The 20,342-nt window shown below is 32.8% G+C and overlaps 2 protein-coding genes and 1 pseudogene across 2 annotated transcripts; 1 reads left to right on the top strand and 2 right to left on the bottom strand.

Moving 5' to 3' along the window:
* Positions 1-1,321: 1,321 nt before the first annotated feature.
* Positions 1,322-3,831, bottom strand: LOC100810697 (uncharacterized). The gene is made up of 2 exons (XM_003550440.5): positions 2,841-3,831; positions 1,322-2,529 (listed from the first exon to the last, which is right to left on the bottom strand). Exon 2 carries the CDS (start codon positions 2,493-2,495, stop codon positions 1,938-1,940), a length of 558 nt encoding a protein of 185 aa, XP_003550488.1. The 5' UTR covers positions 2,496-2,529; positions 2,841-3,831; the 3' UTR covers positions 1,322-1,937.
* A 5,222-nt stretch (positions 3,832-9,053) lies between these two features.
* On the bottom strand, positions 9,054-12,351 carry LOC100811239 (uncharacterized). The gene is made up of 3 exons (XM_006600247.4): positions 11,928-12,351; positions 9,590-11,811; positions 9,054-9,461 (listed from the first exon to the last, which is right to left on the bottom strand). The coding sequence occupies exons 1-3, from the start codon at positions 12,085-12,087 to the stop codon at positions 9,384-9,386; spliced, it is 2,460 nt and encodes an 819-aa protein (XP_006600310.1). The 5' UTR covers positions 12,088-12,351; the 3' UTR covers positions 9,054-9,383.
* A 1,781-nt stretch (positions 12,352-14,132) lies between these two features.
* On the top strand, positions 14,133-19,155 carry LOC100811761 (tRNA wybutosine-synthesizing protein 2/3/4-like; annotated as a pseudogene).
* The last annotated feature ends 1,187 nt before the right edge of the window (positions 19,156-20,342 follow it).

The raw sequence follows: 20,342 nt of genomic DNA on the forward strand, positions 1-20,342 counted from the left end.
GATTAAATTGAACCAAATTTAAAATATAAATAATAAGATTAGCTTTTTAAAAAGATAAAGGATGAATTTGAATTTAAAAAAAGACTAAAAAGTATAATTTTACCTTAAATAATAATCACAAAAATGAAACAAATGCTTAAAAATCTTCATGTGGTGTTTAGTAACAAACTTCCAAAGGCCTACAGTAATTGTAAGAGAAATCCAATGTCTTGAAGATGGATTTTGAAATATAAAAAAATTGAATTTGTATTAGAGTTTCATTTGTCGGAGAAATAAGATTGTCAGTTCGAAAAGAGAAATGATAATTTTTATAGTGTTATTTTTTAATAACCTTCTACCACTTCATTTATAAAAACACCAATAGTGTTGGGATGCATTTTTTTAACCTTGTTCGGTAACTTTTATTTTGTCAACTCAAGTATATATGTTTTTGGTTTTTACGGATGAAAAATATGTAAAGTCGAAGCCGTGAAGGTATCATGATAAAAAAAAAATGTAAATATTTTGTTGTCGAACGAAAATATGGATTGTTGGATTTTTTTTCTGAATATATATTTTATATATAATAGTTAAAATGATTTTTTTATTTTATTCTTTTAACAAAACTTCCGACTTGTTTGTTTTGCGCTTTTTAGCATTCTTTTTCTCTGAAGGATATTCTAAAAATTTATCGATAATAAGATATTTAAGAGAAACAATTAAAGACAGTTTTCAATTTTTTTACAAAATGGAAAGGATTATAAAGTCACTTTTAAAGTTTAACCAAATCCACTTGATATTTCTATCAGAAAATTTACAAAGAACAAGAAGAATGCAACTTTATTTTATATTGGCGTATACTCTTTGCAACAATCATTTTATAGTAAAAAAACAGGTATCCTTTGGAACAATTCCGTTAGAATCCGAGTAGAATTAATGCATGTTTGGATTGTAGTTTATAAAAGTATTTTAATAATTATTTCTTTCAAACTAAATTTTCAGGCTAAATTTTAACCATAAATATATTTTTGGGGAGAAATCAAACATAATGTAAAACTCATTTTCTTCTCCAAACTAAATTCCGACAAACTAAACATAATCCAGACGCTTGTTAGTTTTTATTCAAAAAAAGAAATTATGATTTTCATTTATTATAACTTGTACCATATAATATATTACTGTTGTTTTTATTTATTTATTTTTTATATGAAGATATAATACATTACTGGTGGTCCCTGCTTCTAATACAAAGGATATCATATTCTTCAATAAAAAAAGTAAAGAAAAACTATTAAGGCTTTATGTGACACAAAAAAAGAAGTTGTGGTCTTGCTTTTCTAGTATCTATACATTGAATTGAGGGCTTAAATTAGGTTCCAAAGTAATCATAACTTAAATATGCAAAACAGCGGCTTGACAATAAGTACCGGAATAAAGGGATTGTGCCTGAATCAGAATGATAATGAGACAGTATAAACAGGTAATGTAATAGAGATCATGCAAGAATGAAAAAAGAAGGAATACTGAAGCTTAATAATAGTTAAGGAATGATCAACCAGCCAGAAGTGAAAACTTGAAGACTATTAAACTCAGTAACAACAGAGGGTGCACTCCATTCGCCTAAGTCTAATACAAATCCAGACAAAGCTTCAGAGGTTGCCACTCCTCCTTTTCCATTTCCCTAAAACTCCATTTTCCCAGAAAATTTAGAACAAAAAAACAAAAAGAACGACAAAACAAAAAGGGCACCTCTGGCTTTCACGTACATGCTCTATAATGAGTTCCTCAGCAGCAGGACCTCACATTCCAATTCCATATGAATGCCAATAATCAAATAAAAAATATTGCATGGGATCCTAATGTGACAATGATGATGACTTCATTGTGGTGATGCCAAACATGAAACTAATAAGGACATGACCATGAGTCATAGTGGTGAATTAATCCACCAACACCAATTACTCTATAAAACCTGTTTTGGTCAAAATGGCATTTCTCACTTTACTAAGATCTCTCCCTTTCAGTGTCCTCCCGATCCCTTCACACACAGAGAAAGATGAAATCTGGCTCCTTGCAAGTTTCCTAGCAATCCATTCATGAGGAGGAATCATATCATCCTCATCCTCATCGTCATCATCACCATAATGATCTCCAAAACCACAATCAGGCTTCTTGTTGTTTACACCCTCCTCAACACCCTTTTTCCCATATATTTTAGACCAACCAGGAATGCTCGTAGGTGCTGAGGACCTTTGAACCACATTTGAATCAGAATCAGATTCCAAGGAGTGTAGTGTGACACTATTAGTCCTTGTAATCTTTCTTGGAGAGGTTGATACGAGCCATGCAGAGGAAGAACCATAGGACTCCTTAGATACCCTCATTTTTGGACTTAAAAAGTCTCTCTCCCTCTCCATGGTCAAACCCCACACATTTTCTTCATCAAAATCTTCGTTCCTCATTGACCCCCCACCAAAACCACTGTTTTGGTCCAGAAAACCACCCCAATCTGCCATTGGTATCTATTAGTTCTGCAATCTTATCTGCTGCCTGCAAATACAGATAAAGGGGGTGCTTGTGAGAAAACAAACCAAGGGAAGTGGATTGAGGTAAGAGAGGGAGTGATACTGTGATAGATAACACAGGTGCTTATTTCAGTATATATATAGACATAGATGACTTGAAACATTTTTTTCACCTGAATGCATCATGGTTACTAACTAATGAGATAATATATATATATATATATATATATATATATATATATATATATATATATATATATATATATATTGTTCCCCTTCATTGGGAATTAAAAAGCAGAAAGGTGTAAGAGAAGAGAATACTATCAGGAAATCTACCTTGCCCTTGTTTCAATACCCTCCAAAAAGGAAAGGCTTTTGAATTATTTTTTTCTCAGATGGGAACCCTGATAAACCCTTTTAAAACCCAAACATGAAAAAGGGAACAAAGGCTTGAAAATTCTTCCCCGGATCTTAATAGCTCCAAGGGAAATCACAGGTTTCAAGAGGGCAGGCTCACTCACAGAATGGTACCTGAAGAAAGACAAAGGGGGCAGAAAAAGACAAGAAAGCAGCAAATGCAAATGTGTACACACACATAAGAAAAAAGGATTGTGTTATTATAGTTTTGGCCCATAAGTAAAAAACCTCATATGGATATAAAGAAGGCGGAAAGAAAATGATGGGTCTTGGAGTGAGTCTGAGTTGATATCTGTCTCCATTGGTTAATTGCAAAAGTCCAAAAGACCACAGATGAAGGACATGGGCATAGCGGCATCGATCAAAACCCAAAGAGATCAAAAGTCCCATCATATCAATAGCAGCAGAAAGAAGAGGGAAGAAATTAACGCACGGCCTGCCTAATTTATCACTCAGTTGCAGATATGCAGTGTGTATGTATATATGCGTATGCTATATACGCAGAAAAGAAAACTGGAATGGTTTTTGTTTTTTCAATACTATCCTTGAAAAGTTCTGAAAGGCTGCATTCTGATCGGGAGGGGCGGTGATCTGATGCACGATTGGCTTGAAGGTACCTTAACGATCTGCAACCTTATCCTTAACTTAACTAATGTTACGTAGTAATAGTAACTCATTCGGCGAAAACAAAAGAAAATGGTCTTTAATTGGTCGAGCTCTTCTAACTCTCTGAAACTTGAAAGTGTGAACCAACGCACCCTTTATTAATTGCCTTGGAGAGGGTGCTTCCTGCTACCAAGTATAGTAGCAGTAATTGTAAGTAAAAGCCATTTGGTTGGGTATTACTATAACAATGAGTTATGTAGCTAGTTTTTGCTGACAAATAACAATGCCATTCAACTATGACTCGCCTTATATTTATCTTCCACCTTTAACTCAATGCTTCCTCGCTTGTGGGATCATTAATGCACCGTGATATCGACAATTAGTTTAACAAGCTTAAATTATAATTACAGGAGATAATATTTAAATCATGATTCCAATTGTATATGGAGGGAATGAATATACTAATATCGTAAGGATAACATAGCCTATTTGTTGTTTTCTTAGTTCATGCGTGAAGGTGAAGCTCTTTTATTGTGCTATGGTGTGCTTCTATTATCGAGTAAACCATTATTTTTTGGTTTCTGAGAGTGTATAATTATCACCTTATCACGAACCTAATTAACAAGAAGTATTTTAATATTTCGTATCAATTATTTTAATTTTTTAAGAACTTGTATTAATTATTTTTTACGTGTCCTGGATAATATATATATATATATATATATATATATGCTTAGTTTAATGTAGACATTTTTTAGTGACAAAGCATTATTTGTTTTTCTTGTGCTCCACTAAGTAATGTTCTTATCCCCCCATTACTACTTTTTAGTGGATGTAATTAATATTCTACTTTCTAGTAATCCGTGGCCTAACCTATTCATTCATTTTCAAAATAAGTATTATTTTAGATTGTTTTACATAAATATAAAAAATAAAAATAATAATAATTTAATAAAATTAACCTTATAATTAATACTTCTTCCTTCTAAAATAAAATATTGCAAGGAAAAAAATCTCAAAATAAGTATTTAACTTGTAAATTTATTACTAATTACTTTTTTCAACTAATATACTCCTAATAATTATAATTTTAGTTTTTCAATATAATATTAATAGTAAAATTAGTTTTATAAAATCACCATTTTCTTTTCTATATATTAGATTTTCTTAGTCTGTGTTACATTAAAAAAATTAAAATGACACTTGTTACATTAAAAAATTAGAATGACACTTATTGTAAGTATTAGTAAAAAAAATCATTAAAATTAACATAATATTTATTATAGGGTAATTATTTTTTAAATAACACATTTATTAAGATATTTATTTTTTTAAATGCGGAACTGAGATATAGCAATTATGCACGTATATCAATTTGCATTTATTACTTAGGATTCTTAACAAGCTGTTTTGGAAACATTGACGGCTATCTTGGCACAAAAACTATAATCGATTTATCTCGCTGTAGGCTATTCTGGCGCAATTTTTTTTTTTTTTTGAGGAAAGCCATTTTATTATTACTTGCATATTAATATTGGAATACTTGATTATATTATACACGATTTATTTTTTCTGAATATTATACACGACTTCTAAAAAGATATATTTTTTTAATAGGTACTAATTAAAAATTAAATCCATTATCACATACTTAAAAAATAATATTATTTATCAACTATATCACGTCAAACTAATTTTAAATTTTTATGTTAATTACTAACATTTCTTTATCCGCGTTAATGACAATTCTAATTTATAATATAAGTTCTGTCGTGTTTCTTCGCTGATTTTAGTTCTAGTTAATTTTTTTTTAAAATCTTAAAGAGCATTGAATTATATTACTCGTACTATGCTATCATAACTATAACTCAACCAATAATATTTGTGTACAGGTCAGGATTCTAGTCATTATAATTTCATTCTTTGTTTTCAATATGATATATAAGCTTGATGTTTATTTTTTTTTGTGTATTGCAAAATTATTTAACAAAATTGACAATTTATATATGTATTGATATATATAAAAAAATGTGGTTAAGTGTCAAGTGCATTAATTTGAAATGTCTAGGATATTATATATTTGATAGGAAAAAAATTTATTACAACGGTAAATAAGTAAACAAAAATTATATTTATGGTCAACTCAATAGACTAACCCCACATATTTTTATTCCCGTTTGTTTCTTTTGACGGTTAATAAGGCAAGTCAAAATAAGCTGGTTTGTGGAAAACTTCAATCTACCCACACAAAAAATAATTAAAAGTAGTATAAAAAAAATTACATTTATTTAATCAATTAAATTAGACATCTTAAAAAAAACGATAAATGTATTAAAACATTTTGCTACCACTATCATATTTCATGACAACTACCAAATATTAATTTTAAATTTGTTTTACACATTATATCATACTAGTAATAGTTAGTTTTGGCACATTATGAATGCAAAGATTTCACATTATTACTTAATTAAAAATATAAGTTTGACTTTTAACTAATTATTATAAGTTAATGATTTTTAATGATGTGACAATCTCTAATTGAATAATAGTGAAAAAAAACTTTTACACTATTACAATTCAATTTATATCATGATTATGCTGTATCTTGCAATTTTTAAAAATGATCATATTTACTGAAAAATTATCATACTTTTATAGTTTTAATTTATCTGTGTTATATTCCATTGTATTTACATTTCTTACGTTGGAATTTGTTTATTTTAACCCCTCTTTTAGAAATTTTTGAAAACCGCTCTTAGCTTTCCATATTTATCTTTTGGTACATAAAATGATGGAAGCAGCGTAATATTTTGCTATTTAATTGAATATTCCTAAAAAGAATCCGAAGCAGTATTGTAGATTAAAAAAACTCCCACTGGTTGTGAATTGTAGCCTCCCCACTTCTTCAATTTAAGAATTCCCGTCTATAATCCGACTCCAAACAAAAGCATCTTCCATAATACATTTTCAATTCCATGCGAATGTGACGCACGGCATCATATGATTTTGGTATGGGCATTTAAATCGCATTATTTTTAAAACTTTTGTAAAAGGAAATGCTAAAAACATTATTCTATTTTGTATATAAGAAGAGCAAGGAGTTATGTAATCTGAAAACGTTAAGGATTTATATCATACGAAAATAGGGTGTGACATCAAAAGAATTCGTATAGAATATGATGAGATAATCAAAATGAAAGAATACCTCCACAAGAGGGAATGTATACTGACCAGCCACAAAACTCCATAATTGTGTTGTAAAATACAATTAAGTGAAATCACTAAGTGGGCCAGTTAACCTCCACTAACGAATTCGCATGGTAGATGACATGAAAAGGTTAAATTCTTACCATCCATACCTATTTTTCACGATTCCAAATATTTGACAATCCAGTACAACTACGACAATTCGATATTCTTTCTCATTTTAACTCAATCAATACTCTTAAACAGAGAAAACTGGTGTCTCAAAAGTAGAAAGCAATAATAAGTAATTGAAAATCCTCCATTGAATTTGCTCTTATACTTTGTCATTTTTTCACGAGTGTTTTGTTGCTTTAACACCCTTCATGAAGAAACCATTGTGATGACAAGTGGTAAGAAAAAGCTAGGTGGGAGTGAGGATTTTCTCAAGCTACCATCTTAATTGCCAGCTTGCCACCTACTATGTGACTAGGGATTTAGGTCATTGACGTGTTTAAAGTAATATGATTCCACATAAAGATGTCACCATCATATTCACGTACTGAACCACTTGCCTCCACCTTTTAGCCTCATATTCTATTCAATGGGGGGAAATTAGAAGTAAAATAAAATAAAAATAAAAAGATCTTTTATAAGTAACATGTAATTGAGAGTTTTTTGAGAAATTAAGAAGAGGAAGAAAAAATTAAATATACTTTACAGAGAAAATAAAAAAGAAAAAAGAAAATTATTTTTTTTTATTTTTATTTAATAAAATATATTATTATGTGCAATGGTGGATCCAAGATCCTTGAGTAGGGGGACAAATTATAAAAAATAAAATTAGTAAGTTCAATTATATAAATATAGATAAAATAAAATATAAAAATATAAAATTTTATTTATAAATTTAGTAAATTTTAGAAAATAAAGGGATGCAAGTGCATCCCTGAAGCCAACGTAGATCTACCACATGTATATTTAAAATGTATTCTTCTTATTTAAGAATATGTTTGGATTGATGGTAAATAATAGAATGTACAAGAATGAAATGGAAGATTATTTCATTTCATTGTTTAACTTTAATTTTCTTTCTCCCAAATTTTTAGTGTACGATGGAACAAAGTTTTTAGATTATAAAATAATTATTTTATCTTTTTAAATACTATCTTAATCATCAATTTCTTTACAATATATTTAAATAAGTTATAACCCTTTTGTTTTATCCTTTTTACAAATGGAATGAATTTTTTTTCCATTTTGTTATGTATGATACATAAAGGACAGAAACACAAAAACGTAATCGACAGAGCTGATGACTCATATTTACTTCGGCCAATAGACTCATTTTTGTTTGGTCCTTTTACAAATGAAATGGAATTTTTGTTTCACTCTATTATAAAATATCTTTTTTTGAAGGGTTCTCTATTATAAAATATCTAAACAATGCAACAACATTTTTATTCCATTTCATTTTAATCCATTATTTCAGTTCATTCCATTCTCTACCATCAATCTATAAACTCCTTAAAATATTATTATTATTATTATTACCCTTCATAATATTATTCAGTTCAGAATAAATACTTGTATAATAAGTTCATATAAAACTACTTCAAATAATTATATCTAAACAATGGAACAACATTTTTATTGCATTTCATTTTAATCCATTATTTCAGTTCATTCCATTCTCTACCATCATCAATCTATAAACTCCTTAAAATATTATTATTATTATTACCCTTCATAATATAATTCAGTTCAGAATAAATACTTGTAATAATAAGTTCATATAAAACATTTTTATTCCATTTCATTTTAATCCATTATTTCAGTTCATTCCATTCTCTACCATCAATCTACAAACTCCTTAAAATATTATCATTTAATACCCTTCATAATATTATTCAGTTCAGAATAAATTACCCTTCATAATATTATTCAGTTCAGAATAAATACTTGTATAATAAGTTCATATAAAACTCCTTCAAATAATTATATGGTGGTGTGTATATGGCTTCAAGCTAAAACACGGGTAAAAAACTATTCATATATGAAGACAAAATTAATTATGAAAATAGAGTAAATCCATCATCTACCAGCTACTAGCAAAAAATTTCACCGAGATAAGAGCAAATTTTTTACAAAAACACGACAGATGTCCAATTTACTTTTGGATCAACAAAGTTAGGAAAAACAGCAACTAGCAAGAAATAAGTCCGAAAATATGTGTCATTTGACAACACTTACAGCATTTGGAACCATGTACTCAAGTTATACAAAAACAACTTATGGTGAGGTTAATAACTTTGAAGGAATGTGAGTGGAATATGCAAATTAATAATAATTATGGTGAGGCCATTGGATTAATACAAATTAATAACCAATCAGATTGACTCAACAATAAATTTCTTCTGCTACAGAAGAATCAAGATTCAGAAGATAGGACACTTCTGCTTACAGTAACCAGTTATGCTGGTCATATTACAACGGATAAATGTAGCCGGCTAGGTTTCTAATCCTACTTGAACACCAAGGTATGAGTTTGATTCCATTCAGAAGATTCAGACAGTTATTCAGTTCAATGAAACTACACCCCATGGATTGGGTTGAAGTTTGAACATGCTTTGGAACACGAATTAAAAACCAAACACAAACAAAACCAGGTTATGAAGGAGAAGTGGCTTGGTTTCTAATTCTACTTGAACGCCTAACAGGAGTGATGATCTCGTCCTCCCAATGTCCCTGAGAAAAACAATAAAATGAAGCACATGAGAAACAGTTCACAAGTGATGCTCTCTCAAGACAAGAATAATAAATGTTTTTCACACAATAATACATTAATACATGTATCTTAAGAAACGAATACTCACCTGCTTGATTGGAATTTTCTCATACAAAGTTAAGCTTCCATAGGATGGGGAACCCATGGAATAGTCTGATGCAGAAGAAGCCAAAGATTCTCTCCTGTAGTTATTCTTGCGCTTCTTCTCAGGGCCTAGTCTGTGACCTTCATTCACTTCTTTTTCACAGTAGAATGAGCTTTGCTGAATGCTGCTCGCTTCTGAAGGGCATGATGAATCTTCAAGCACGTCCATTTCTACGGGCCCAGATGATTTCTCTGGAGAAATCTGTTTGTTCTTAGATGGAAAGGAGTCATTATGTAACTCCAGGGGTTTCTCCACGGAGCTTATGCTTTTGCTACCCTTCTTCCTTGACCAATTGAAAGCTGCACCTGCAATTAAAACAGTACCTGCACCGAGCAGCAAACATAGCACCACATGTGGAGGAATGTCAATTGCTCCTAATCGCCCTTCATTCCCTTTAATCGCAGCATCTATGCTTTCTGATTTTTCCTCTGCTACATCATCTTTCGCTGCAGCAACATCTGAATCTAAACTTATGTCACTTTGTTCGTTGACATTGAGTTCAGCATCATTTTCGTGTGCCTGCTTTGTATCTGATTCATACGCTTCAATAGAGATTTCAGCAACCTCCAAATTCAAACTTGGCTGATTTTCAACATTTAAGTTAGCCTCAGCTTCTTGTGCAACCGTTGCTTCTAAGTTTCCTGCTTCAGCCAGTTGCTCTGATTGTACTTCCTCGGATTCTGGAGCATCCAAAACATTTTCAGCTCCAGTAATTGTTGCAACATCTTGCTGAACTTGCTCTTCATATATTTCATAATGCTCCTCCGAAATATCCCCCTCAATATCCTCATCACCGTCAATATCTGAGGCAGCATCACTCTCATCAGCGTCCCATACTGGTACGTGAGTCTCACCTATTTCATTTTCTCCATGACCAAATATAGGGTACTGATCCACCATGGAGTAATCGTGCTGAATAGTCAAGTTATAATATTGCAACTTGGCCAAATTGTGTCCTCCTCTAACATCTGAAATGAACTCTGAAGTTGAAGACAGCAACTTGGTAAACCAAATTTGCAAATTTCGAGCTATCTCATTGAAATTTGTTTTTGCAAACTGGGTGAATAGATCAAAATTAGCCCTTGCAAACTCAGGAAATTCAGATGATACATAAACCTTGTAGAAACCTTCAAACACAGTTCGATCAATCACAGGTGAATCTGTGACTGAGATTGATACAAAAGCAACTGCAAGAAGCAAGATAAGAGCAACAGCCTTTGCTCTCACTGTGAAGCGTGGTTTTGGAACTTGTTTTGCTTCAACAGATTCCCCTGGCATGAGAGTCCTCCTAGCAGGACTTAGTTCAGAAATTTCACCCTCTTCTTCCTTAACAGTTTCATCTGAAGAAACATCCTCCGATTCCTTCTGTGAGACTTCAGACTGGGAATCCTCAGTGACTTCTGTATCTGAAAAGCTTCCAGATATGAAGCTGTCATCCAATTCCCTTTCCCTGCAGAGTTCCATTCGAGATTTCGGTTTGTAGTGAAGAAACTGTGGTCTAGGGGAGAGGTAGTTGGTTTTAGGGTCATAAGGGGGCATCAAGGGATCCGCATCCAGAGGAGCCACGACGGTAGCTTTCAATGAAATCGGAGGAGTGGCAGTGGGGCTAAGCTTAAAAGTAGGGTCAAGGTTAACACAATCAGGCTCAGTTTCAAATGATGGTTCAGTGTAAATGTCATTTTCTAGAACCAAAGGAACATTCACATTCACATCATTGACAGATTCAAAGCACAAATCTGTATCATTCTTTGAAATCAAGGGAACATCCATATAATGAGTTTCACTAGTTTCACTCTCACCACTCAAATCTTCACTACTCAGGGAAGATCTGAGACCTTCCTCAAAATTGGGGATGATCCCATCAATCATTTTCTCCTCCAAGGGCTCGGCAAAAGTTACCTTGCGAACGTGGCTTTTCTTGTCTGCGGGACTCGGAACTGCCTCATTCTTCTCAATCAGGACTTTCTTTCTGGGAGACTCATTGATCTTGCAGGAAGCAGAAATGGTCGGAGACATGAAATTCTTTGAGCCCTTTGAAGAAACAGCTGGTGATCGAACCTTTGTCGGTTTCAAAATCTGATCTTTCCCGTTTTCTTTGTCATCAAAGGAGTCCCTCAACGACCCTCCGCTTTCCCGAATCCCAACAGAGCCTCTTCTCGAAAAATCTGCAGAACACACCAAACCCTAAACCCATTAAACATCTATTTTCTATTTAATTTTCTCACACTTTCTCAAAATCCAAACAATAATGTATGTAGAAAAAGAGAAAAGAGAGAGATACCTGCAGAAGAGCTGTTGGCGGGAGTTTTTACTCCATGGTTTGGGACAATTGAGGGTTTGGAGAAGGGGTTTCCAGTGAAACTCCTTCTCATAGGGTTACCGACTTCGGAACTTCTTGGATTAGGGTTTGACGGCATTGAAGATTGTTTGTTAGAAGGCATGGAAGTCGTGAAGTTGAATTGAATTGATAAGGGAAAGAAGTGAATAGAAAGAAGGAGAACGATGACGATACGATTTCAGAGTTTTAAAAGATTGGGAACAGAGGAGTGAATATTGTGATAACGGCTATATTTCTAAACAAGAATTCAAACGGTCAACGGATCACAGCCGTTGGATTATTTTCATCGCGAGACTAGCCGTTGGACGGAACGGGTCTGCATTTTGTTACGATTATTACGAATTGTGCATTTCTGTTTTCGGTATTTAATTTCATAATCGTAAATTAACGACGTTTTATTTTCCTATTCCCTGTTCTGAAGTCAAGTTTTTGAAACTCAGATGTCGGATGCTATGCAAATTATTATTGGATGTCTGGATGTAAGTGGAGTTTTTATTTATTTATTTATGGTAACTAACTTGAGTTTGAGTTTAACTTTCATATTTTTTTTTCTAAATTATACGTTTTTGAATTTTTGTAACACTTATATAAAAGATAGGAATTATTTTAAATTTTTTTATTAAGTTAGGGACTAACATACAATAAGGATACAAAGGAACTAAATTATCTATTTATTTATTTTGTTATCATCAGATAACGTGATATCTTTTAAGAGAGACATCTAACACTAAAATTGATGTTATTAGTCGCATTACTTTAAAATTTAATGGAAGGATTATTTCATAATTAAAGATAGAGGCTATTTTGAATTTAACATTAACTTAGAGACTAATATGCAAGATGGGTAAGACTAAATTGTTGATTCACTCTATTTTTTTTTTCTCTAAATTATAAGCTTTATGGTACTAGGAAAATTGCAAAACCCACAAGGAAAGCACCATAGGCACAACCTGAAGCGCATAGATTTGCCGAGGAGGCTCCATCACACTTGACCTTTATCCAACCAGAAGGAGTTAAGTGAATATGTTAGGGTTTAGGGTTCAATTAATCAAAATAAAAAAAAAAAAATAACATGCAAAATTGTCCAATAAAAAGGCGTTCATTAATGTCTATACATTTCCTTAAAAAAAGTTCTACTCTTAATTTTCAATTCTCAAACACGAGCTTGCTTATCTTTTCTGCAATATCACAATTCACATGCTCTTCAATTTTAAAACCCAAATCTCTTAACATAAAATTGTCATAAAATAGCCTACACTATTGCTTGCTGAAAAATTGAACTATTTGAAGCTCGTCTTTTTATGGCTTTTCACCTCTTAGTTGTGTTATCTTTTTGTAGGATTCACCAGATGCAATCTAGTGTGTTCAAACCAAAAGCTTAATACAAAAATGTGTACAGAGAAAGGGGATGAAACTTAATTCATGTCTATTTAAATCTCATGCTGACTCACGTGCAGCATGGTAAAGCTCTAGATACTCAAGTGCAGGCCGATTCCAAGACCAGTCCTGCTCCATCACTGTCTTGCATAAAGTGTTAAACCAATGACGATTTTCATACCATGCTAATATTGCCCTGAAAAAGAGCATTTAAAATTAATATTGCAATCACAAATTTTAGGACTTTGGAAACGCTGATTTCTATGCAAAGTTATTAGGCAAAGTGAACTCTTAGTAAATATAAAAATCTTATACGTCCAACAGTTTAAGGTCACTGTAATGGGGCATGGCATAATTGTGAAATTACTTACTAGCTTAATCCATAAGAGACTTAATCCAACATGGATCTCGATAAAAAATGGTTTTACTTCTAAATTTTTTTTGCCAACTGTTGATTAATTTTGGAGTTCTAATATTGGAACATTTGGTTTTCTTACGTTTAAAAACAAATTTCAGGTCATTGCACAACATATAACTCACCTATTGAGGACATAATCAACACCTAGAGCAGCAGCTCCATCAAAACTGAACCCATTTGGTTCAAGACCTTGAGCTTGTGCTCTATCCCTATCATGCTCAACGTCAAATACAGTATCCCTATACAATTACAACTTAATAAACTGTGTATTGCAACTCTACCATAAGGTGTACTGTAGTGACATTACTTGCTGTTTATTGATTTAGTAATTTTATTTTTGCACTGTAAGTCTAATGTATAGTGTTATTTTCATGTTGGATAGGCATCGTCATGCTGCAGCTGTCATGGGTTCAAACATTTATGTATTTGGGGGGCTTGATAATGATATTATCTTTTCTTCCTTTCGTGTTTTTGACACAAACAATTTACACTGGAAAGAAATACCAGTTTCTGGGGACTGGCCATGTGCACGCCACTCACATGCTATGGTGGCATCTGGTTGTCAGATTTTCATGTTTGGTGGATACAATGGTGGGAAAGCACTTGGGAATTTGTATAGCTTTGATGTTCAGAAAGGTCAATGGATGAAGGAAAGGACAGATGGATGGAATCCACATGCAAGGTTCTCCCACTCAATTTTTGTCTATAAGAATTATCTTGGAGTTCTTGGTGGTTGTCCTGTTAGACAACATTGCCAAGAGCTGGCTTTACTTGATTTGAAGCTTCATTTATGGAAGCATGTTACCCTCAATTCAGTAGGTAAAGATTCGTTTGTGTGCAGTACAGCCAATGTCATGGGTGATGATGTTGTTGTAGTTGGTAGTGGTGCATCATGCTATGCATTTGGAACCAAGTTCAGTGAGCCAGCAAAACTCAGCTTGCTCCATTTAATGCATTCACATGATGAGCCAGTAAAAAATCAAAGAAAGCATATAATTAACCAAAATGAAGGGACAAACAGGAATAACATTGAAAATTCTTTTGGACCCCAACTTGAACATGCACCAAATCTATCTGAAGATGAAAGTTCACATTTTAATGGTAACATACCTTGCTTGAATGATCAAAGCCAGATGATTGTATTGCATTATGTTTTGCAACTAGAAAAGAAATATGCAAAATTGGGAAAAGATATATTGAAAAAATTTGGATGGTTAGACTTGGGGATGAAAGCATACTCTGACAAGGGTGGAATACATATCTGTTTTCCTGTCCATCAAGAATTTTTTGCTGTGTTTCATGAAAGGAATCATCATATGGGAGATGCATTTGATGGGAAAAATGAAGGCCCCTTTTCAAAACCAATTAAACGAGACGAATTCTTATTAAATGAGCTATCCTGTTCTGAAGTATTGATACTTCTCCATGAATATGGTGCCATTGTGCTGGGAGACAAGGTTGTTGAAGAAAGAAAAGCAGCCAAATCTCCTCTGAAAGTGATGACTGAAGCAATAACGTCTTTGATTGAGCATAAGGGCCTACCAGTACAGCTTCTAGAGGAACTGCCAAGAAGGTTGTTTCATTAAAAATGCTTTTATGGCACCTGCTTACCAACTTCTTGCTTATTTTCCATTTACTTGGATTCTCCCCCTTGTATGCAATCCCTTTAGTGTTGTGTTCTTTGTACTAATTCTTTATTCTTCCAGATGGGATCTGCTTGGAGATATTGTTTTACTTCCAAGTACTTCTTTTAAAGATTCCATGTGGGACTCCATTGCAGAAGAGCTTTGGTCCATTGTTGCCAAATCACTCAAGGCTCACCGTCTAGCTCGCCAAGTAATCACATATGCATTAGTAATACATTAATTTGTGTGCTTGCTTGTCCTTCATGGCTTGATCATTCCAATTCATTTTTTTCCTTATATATGATATATTTAAAATTTTCTTATTGGATATACAGCACATATTAAATGTATGTGAAAGATAAGGGAATGCCTGATGTTGACACTTGACAAGTATGTGAAATTACGGAAATTCAATAACAAATGATTTGTAAAGGTTAAAAGATACTATTCTTTGATAATAATATACAATTATACATATAGAAATTCAGTTTAGGATGGAATCCAGTTTTAGCATCTTTTTCCTAGATAGAAGGAATCGGTGTCTAGACAAATTTATGAAGATTAAACTTATAAGAGGATTGAATTGGCAGTTCTTATTAAGATGCAAACCATGAGTGCTTTGCAGTTGTTGATCTTTTGAAGGAAAAATCTTGGCATTACTAGTAATACTTTATCACTGAGACAATTCTTTTATAGCTTTAGTTTATTAATCATAGTGCTGTTTTCAATTCTTCCTGCAATAGCTTTGCAATGAATTCATTTATTTCTGACTTAAGTTGGGGTATTATAGGGCCCAGTTGCTGCAACTGGTACAAGAGATAGCACATTGCAGATTCTTGTTGGAAATAATGGCTGGTTCAATCATCAAGAAAATGGAATACTCTATTCTTTTGATGCTACAAAATGCATGTTCTCATGGGGTAATCTTTCTGAGAAGCTCCGGATGGCCAGGCTAGATTGTAAAAATGAGGTTGTAGTAGACTTGTTTGCGGGCATTGGCTACTTTGTGCTGTCTTTCCTTGTCAGGTATTGTCTGTTTGTACTGGCAGAGCTGTGTATTAAACTTAATCTCTAATTATATTGTAATCTCTTAATGTTTTGGTATTGTGACAAAATTACCCTTTAGCCTCTATTGTGTTATAATTGGAGGAAAGCTAAGTGACAAGATTGTGGTTTGACTTGTCCTTGTAGTACTGTATGGAAGATATTGGTCCACTTGTCCTTGTACACTGTCAACAAAATTTGATAATTTATTATTTGCAAACTTCAAATATATTCTGGATCTGAATATGAACATTTGATAGAATGGGACGTGGCATGCCTTCTGTACTTTAAACCGAATTGAGGTTTTGAAAAAAAAAATTATTGTTGAGATCCCACATTAACTTGAGATATGACGACTGTAGTCCTTACAAAGCTTGGGCAGTCCCTCATTTTATAAGTCAGTTTTGTGAGGTTGAGTTAAGCCCTATGCCCAAAGTCTAAGATTTGTTAATATTTAATGATATTAATCTATATGTGTTCATATTGTTTTGCATGTTCTGGAGCAGTGCCCAGGCAAAGCTTGTATATGCTTGTGAGTGAAATCCCCATGCTGTAGAAGCACTCCAACATAATCTACAAACAAATTTTGTGGCTGATCGTTGTATCATACTTGAAGTAGATAATCGAATTACAGCTCCCAAGGTATAGTGTGTGTATTTAACTATTTATTCACCCAGCAAGGAGGAATTTGATTTACCAAATCAGCCGGCCATCTCCATGTTGAACTCCTACCAGAGAAAGAGTTTAATTCACCGCCTGAGAAGTGAGAATCAGTCTCAGGCATAATCCATCTAAAGACCATGTTTTATGCCATAGATAAACCTTCCCATACTTCGCATTAACTCTAGCAAGTATGCATAAATAATTAAGATGAAATGAGGAATTAAGTGAAGGGGAAGAAATTTTACAGAGGAATCTGAGTTAGGATTGTAATATTTTTCTTCCCTTGTTTGGATGAAAACTGAAAAGAAGATAAAGAGAAAATGGAAGTTTTTTATCCCCTTGTTTGGTAAAAGATAAATAAAATGAAGGAAACATGTGATCGATGAACTATTTACTCTGTTGTTCACTTTTTTGAACGAGTCACTGAACACTGACTATAAAAGTGTGATGTCTTAGGAAAATGGGTCTATCAATTCTTAACACTATTTGATGTATGTAGAATAAAATAATTTAACAGAATCTGTTGATTTTTTCATTTACAGAGCGTGGCTGATAGAGTCTGTCTTGGTCTCATTCCATCTAGTGAGCTTAGCTGGGTCACAGCTGTAAGGGCTTTAAGGTAATTGGAATACCAATGTGTATCATTGCTTTCAACATATTTATCTGTTGTCAGCGTTAAGTCATCTTAGGAATCTATAAAATACCATCGGTAGTTGCATTTTGTTTCCAGACTCATTAAGTTGCCTGCTTATAAATGCCAATGATATTATTTTTTACTGCATTTCTCTTTTAAAAAATTCCTCGTGTTCTCCATAGCTGACTGACTATCTATGATGATTGACATTGAAAGAATTGTGGCACTGAGTTCTTGAACTTATTTTCCTGAAGTTAGTAATGTTTATCTCTAAAAATATAGCCAATGTGAATAAAATTAGAGAGGAACGGTCATATTAGGTGATATAACAGCAGTTTCAATATTTTAGCTGGAAATTAATTGTGAATTTGTGATGCATTATTTTAGTAGAAATCATCTGCAGTTTTGTCTTCACATCCTGGTTCCTGGGTGATTTTCAAATTAGCTTGTTTGACCTATTTGCAAATTCTACCAATTTTAATCAAGATGATCCCGAAGCTATGGCTCAAATTTCATGCATTTTAATTGCCTGGTTGAAACCCCTGCATCTGGAAACGGTATCAGTAACTAGATGCTAAATTTGTTACTCTTTTATTTCTGTTGATGACGAAGAAATCTTACGAAATTGGAATTGATATATGAACCATACATCTTAGGACTATGGAGTAAATTGTGTGGATATGACAATTCTGTTCAGATTCACTTCTAGGCCTCTACTTTCATTACCAATTTCATTCTCATTGAATCAACATTGCAGGAGAGGGTGGAATATTACATGTTCATGGGAATACAAAAGACTCAGACGAGAGTCAGTGGACTGATCATGTATCAAAATCAATACATGACATTGCTAGATCTGAAGGTAGCATCATTTTCTTTTATATTTTTTAATTATTGAACTTCGGCATTGTCCCACTGCAATTCTGAAGATGTAATTTCGGGAATTACCATTGATTAACCCACACTAATATGATACCCACAGGTTATTGTTGGGAGGTTTCTATAGAACATGTTGAGAGGGTAAAATGGTATGCTCCACATATTCGCCACGTTGGTAGCAGATGTAAGATGCAGACAGATCCCAAGATAGTGAACGGTTTGGTATTTGAGATTGAAAACTGGTTAATGCATACAATCAATGTCAGTATCATTAAGAATATTAATATGCCATAATTCGAAATGATTTACTTTTTGTGCCAGTAGCAAATGTAAATGCTGATTCTGGATTTCAGAAGTTCAGAAAATCTTGTTCAACCATTGGTCGGACGGGCAAATATTGTCAATTGGTCAAAGATGATTATTGAATTTGGTAATGATACTTGCGTCTTACTATTTGATGTATAATGTTTGGAACTGATAATTTTAAATAGTGCAAGGAAGGAGAATAAGGGGGGGCTTCAATTTTTATTACATGAAGATATCTAATCATATAGATCATATAGATGGTTGGTATATAAGCAAATTTATGATACAGGTGTTAGTTTGGGCTACATTGAAGCCCAAGTCGACGGTCGTTTGTTTGGATTCTATACAGGTTTTTTGTGTTTTGATTTCTAAGCTTATACTTTTTTTTTATTGTTGTACTATAAGTGATCTAAGCCACATGCATGGTTTCTAGCCCAAAATGTTGTAATCACAATTCTCCTTAATGGAATACAGTTTGAAAGTGGTCCTAAAACGTAGTTAAAGGCTGAACATCAATCAATATCACAAGTTAGGGAAATTTCATTTTGCTCGACAAGCATGTTTTAGTATTGCCCTGCCGTTATGACGTTCTTGAAAACCCATTTAAACGATGATTCCATTTCCATTGCTCACTTATTTGCTTATTGTCTTCAGTGCAACGAATGAGTTATGTCGATTATCTATTTTTCTTCTTGTTGAATAAAAACCTTTCACCGGTGTGATCTGGTGCTAATTCTTTTCCTTAGCGGAAGGAAGCTAATAAATTCAGTCAATAAAGAGCAAAGTTGTAATGATACGAATTTGCTTTTCAAGCATAGGTCTATGTCCTTTGGGAAAGAAGAAATTGATTACATGAAAACGTTATTACTTATTTGCATGAAGGCACTGCCAAAGTGTATGGCATGGATTAATTATAAATTTAAAGTAATTCTTTTGCATGAGAGCATAAAAAAATCATATATATTAAATTTGTAATAATGTTCCTATTCTTTTTTTTTCTTTTCTAAATGCTGCTTTAAATGTTTAGTTAATTGTGACTATAAATAGAAAATAAATGCTAGCAAATTTAAACAAGCAAGTACTTGAAACGGCTTTGCCTGGAGTATTATATATTTATATGTGGATGATGTGTCATGGGATGGGGTTTCCACCTTGGCGTTTATGGAATCCATCCATTACTGATTGTGAGTGTCGGTGGTCACTAAACACAGAGGCTTGCATGGATCCACACGGAGCCAGTTCAGGCTCAGCCATCAAGTTTTCTTCAAGGTGATACTGGCATGAAAAAAAAAAGTAAAATATTTTCGTATCATCTATCACTTTTTTTATTTTAAAACATTTAACATTTTGATAAAAATAAAAACATTTATTATTTTTAAAAAATATTAATTATTTTACTAATATGCTCAACT

The sequence above is a fragment of the Glycine max genome, chromosome 17, assembly GCF_000004515.6.
Source record: "Glycine max cultivar Williams 82 chromosome 17, Glycine_max_v4.0, whole genome shotgun sequence".
NCBI classification, from domain to species: domain Eukaryota; kingdom Viridiplantae; phylum Streptophyta; class Magnoliopsida; order Fabales; family Fabaceae; genus Glycine; species Glycine max.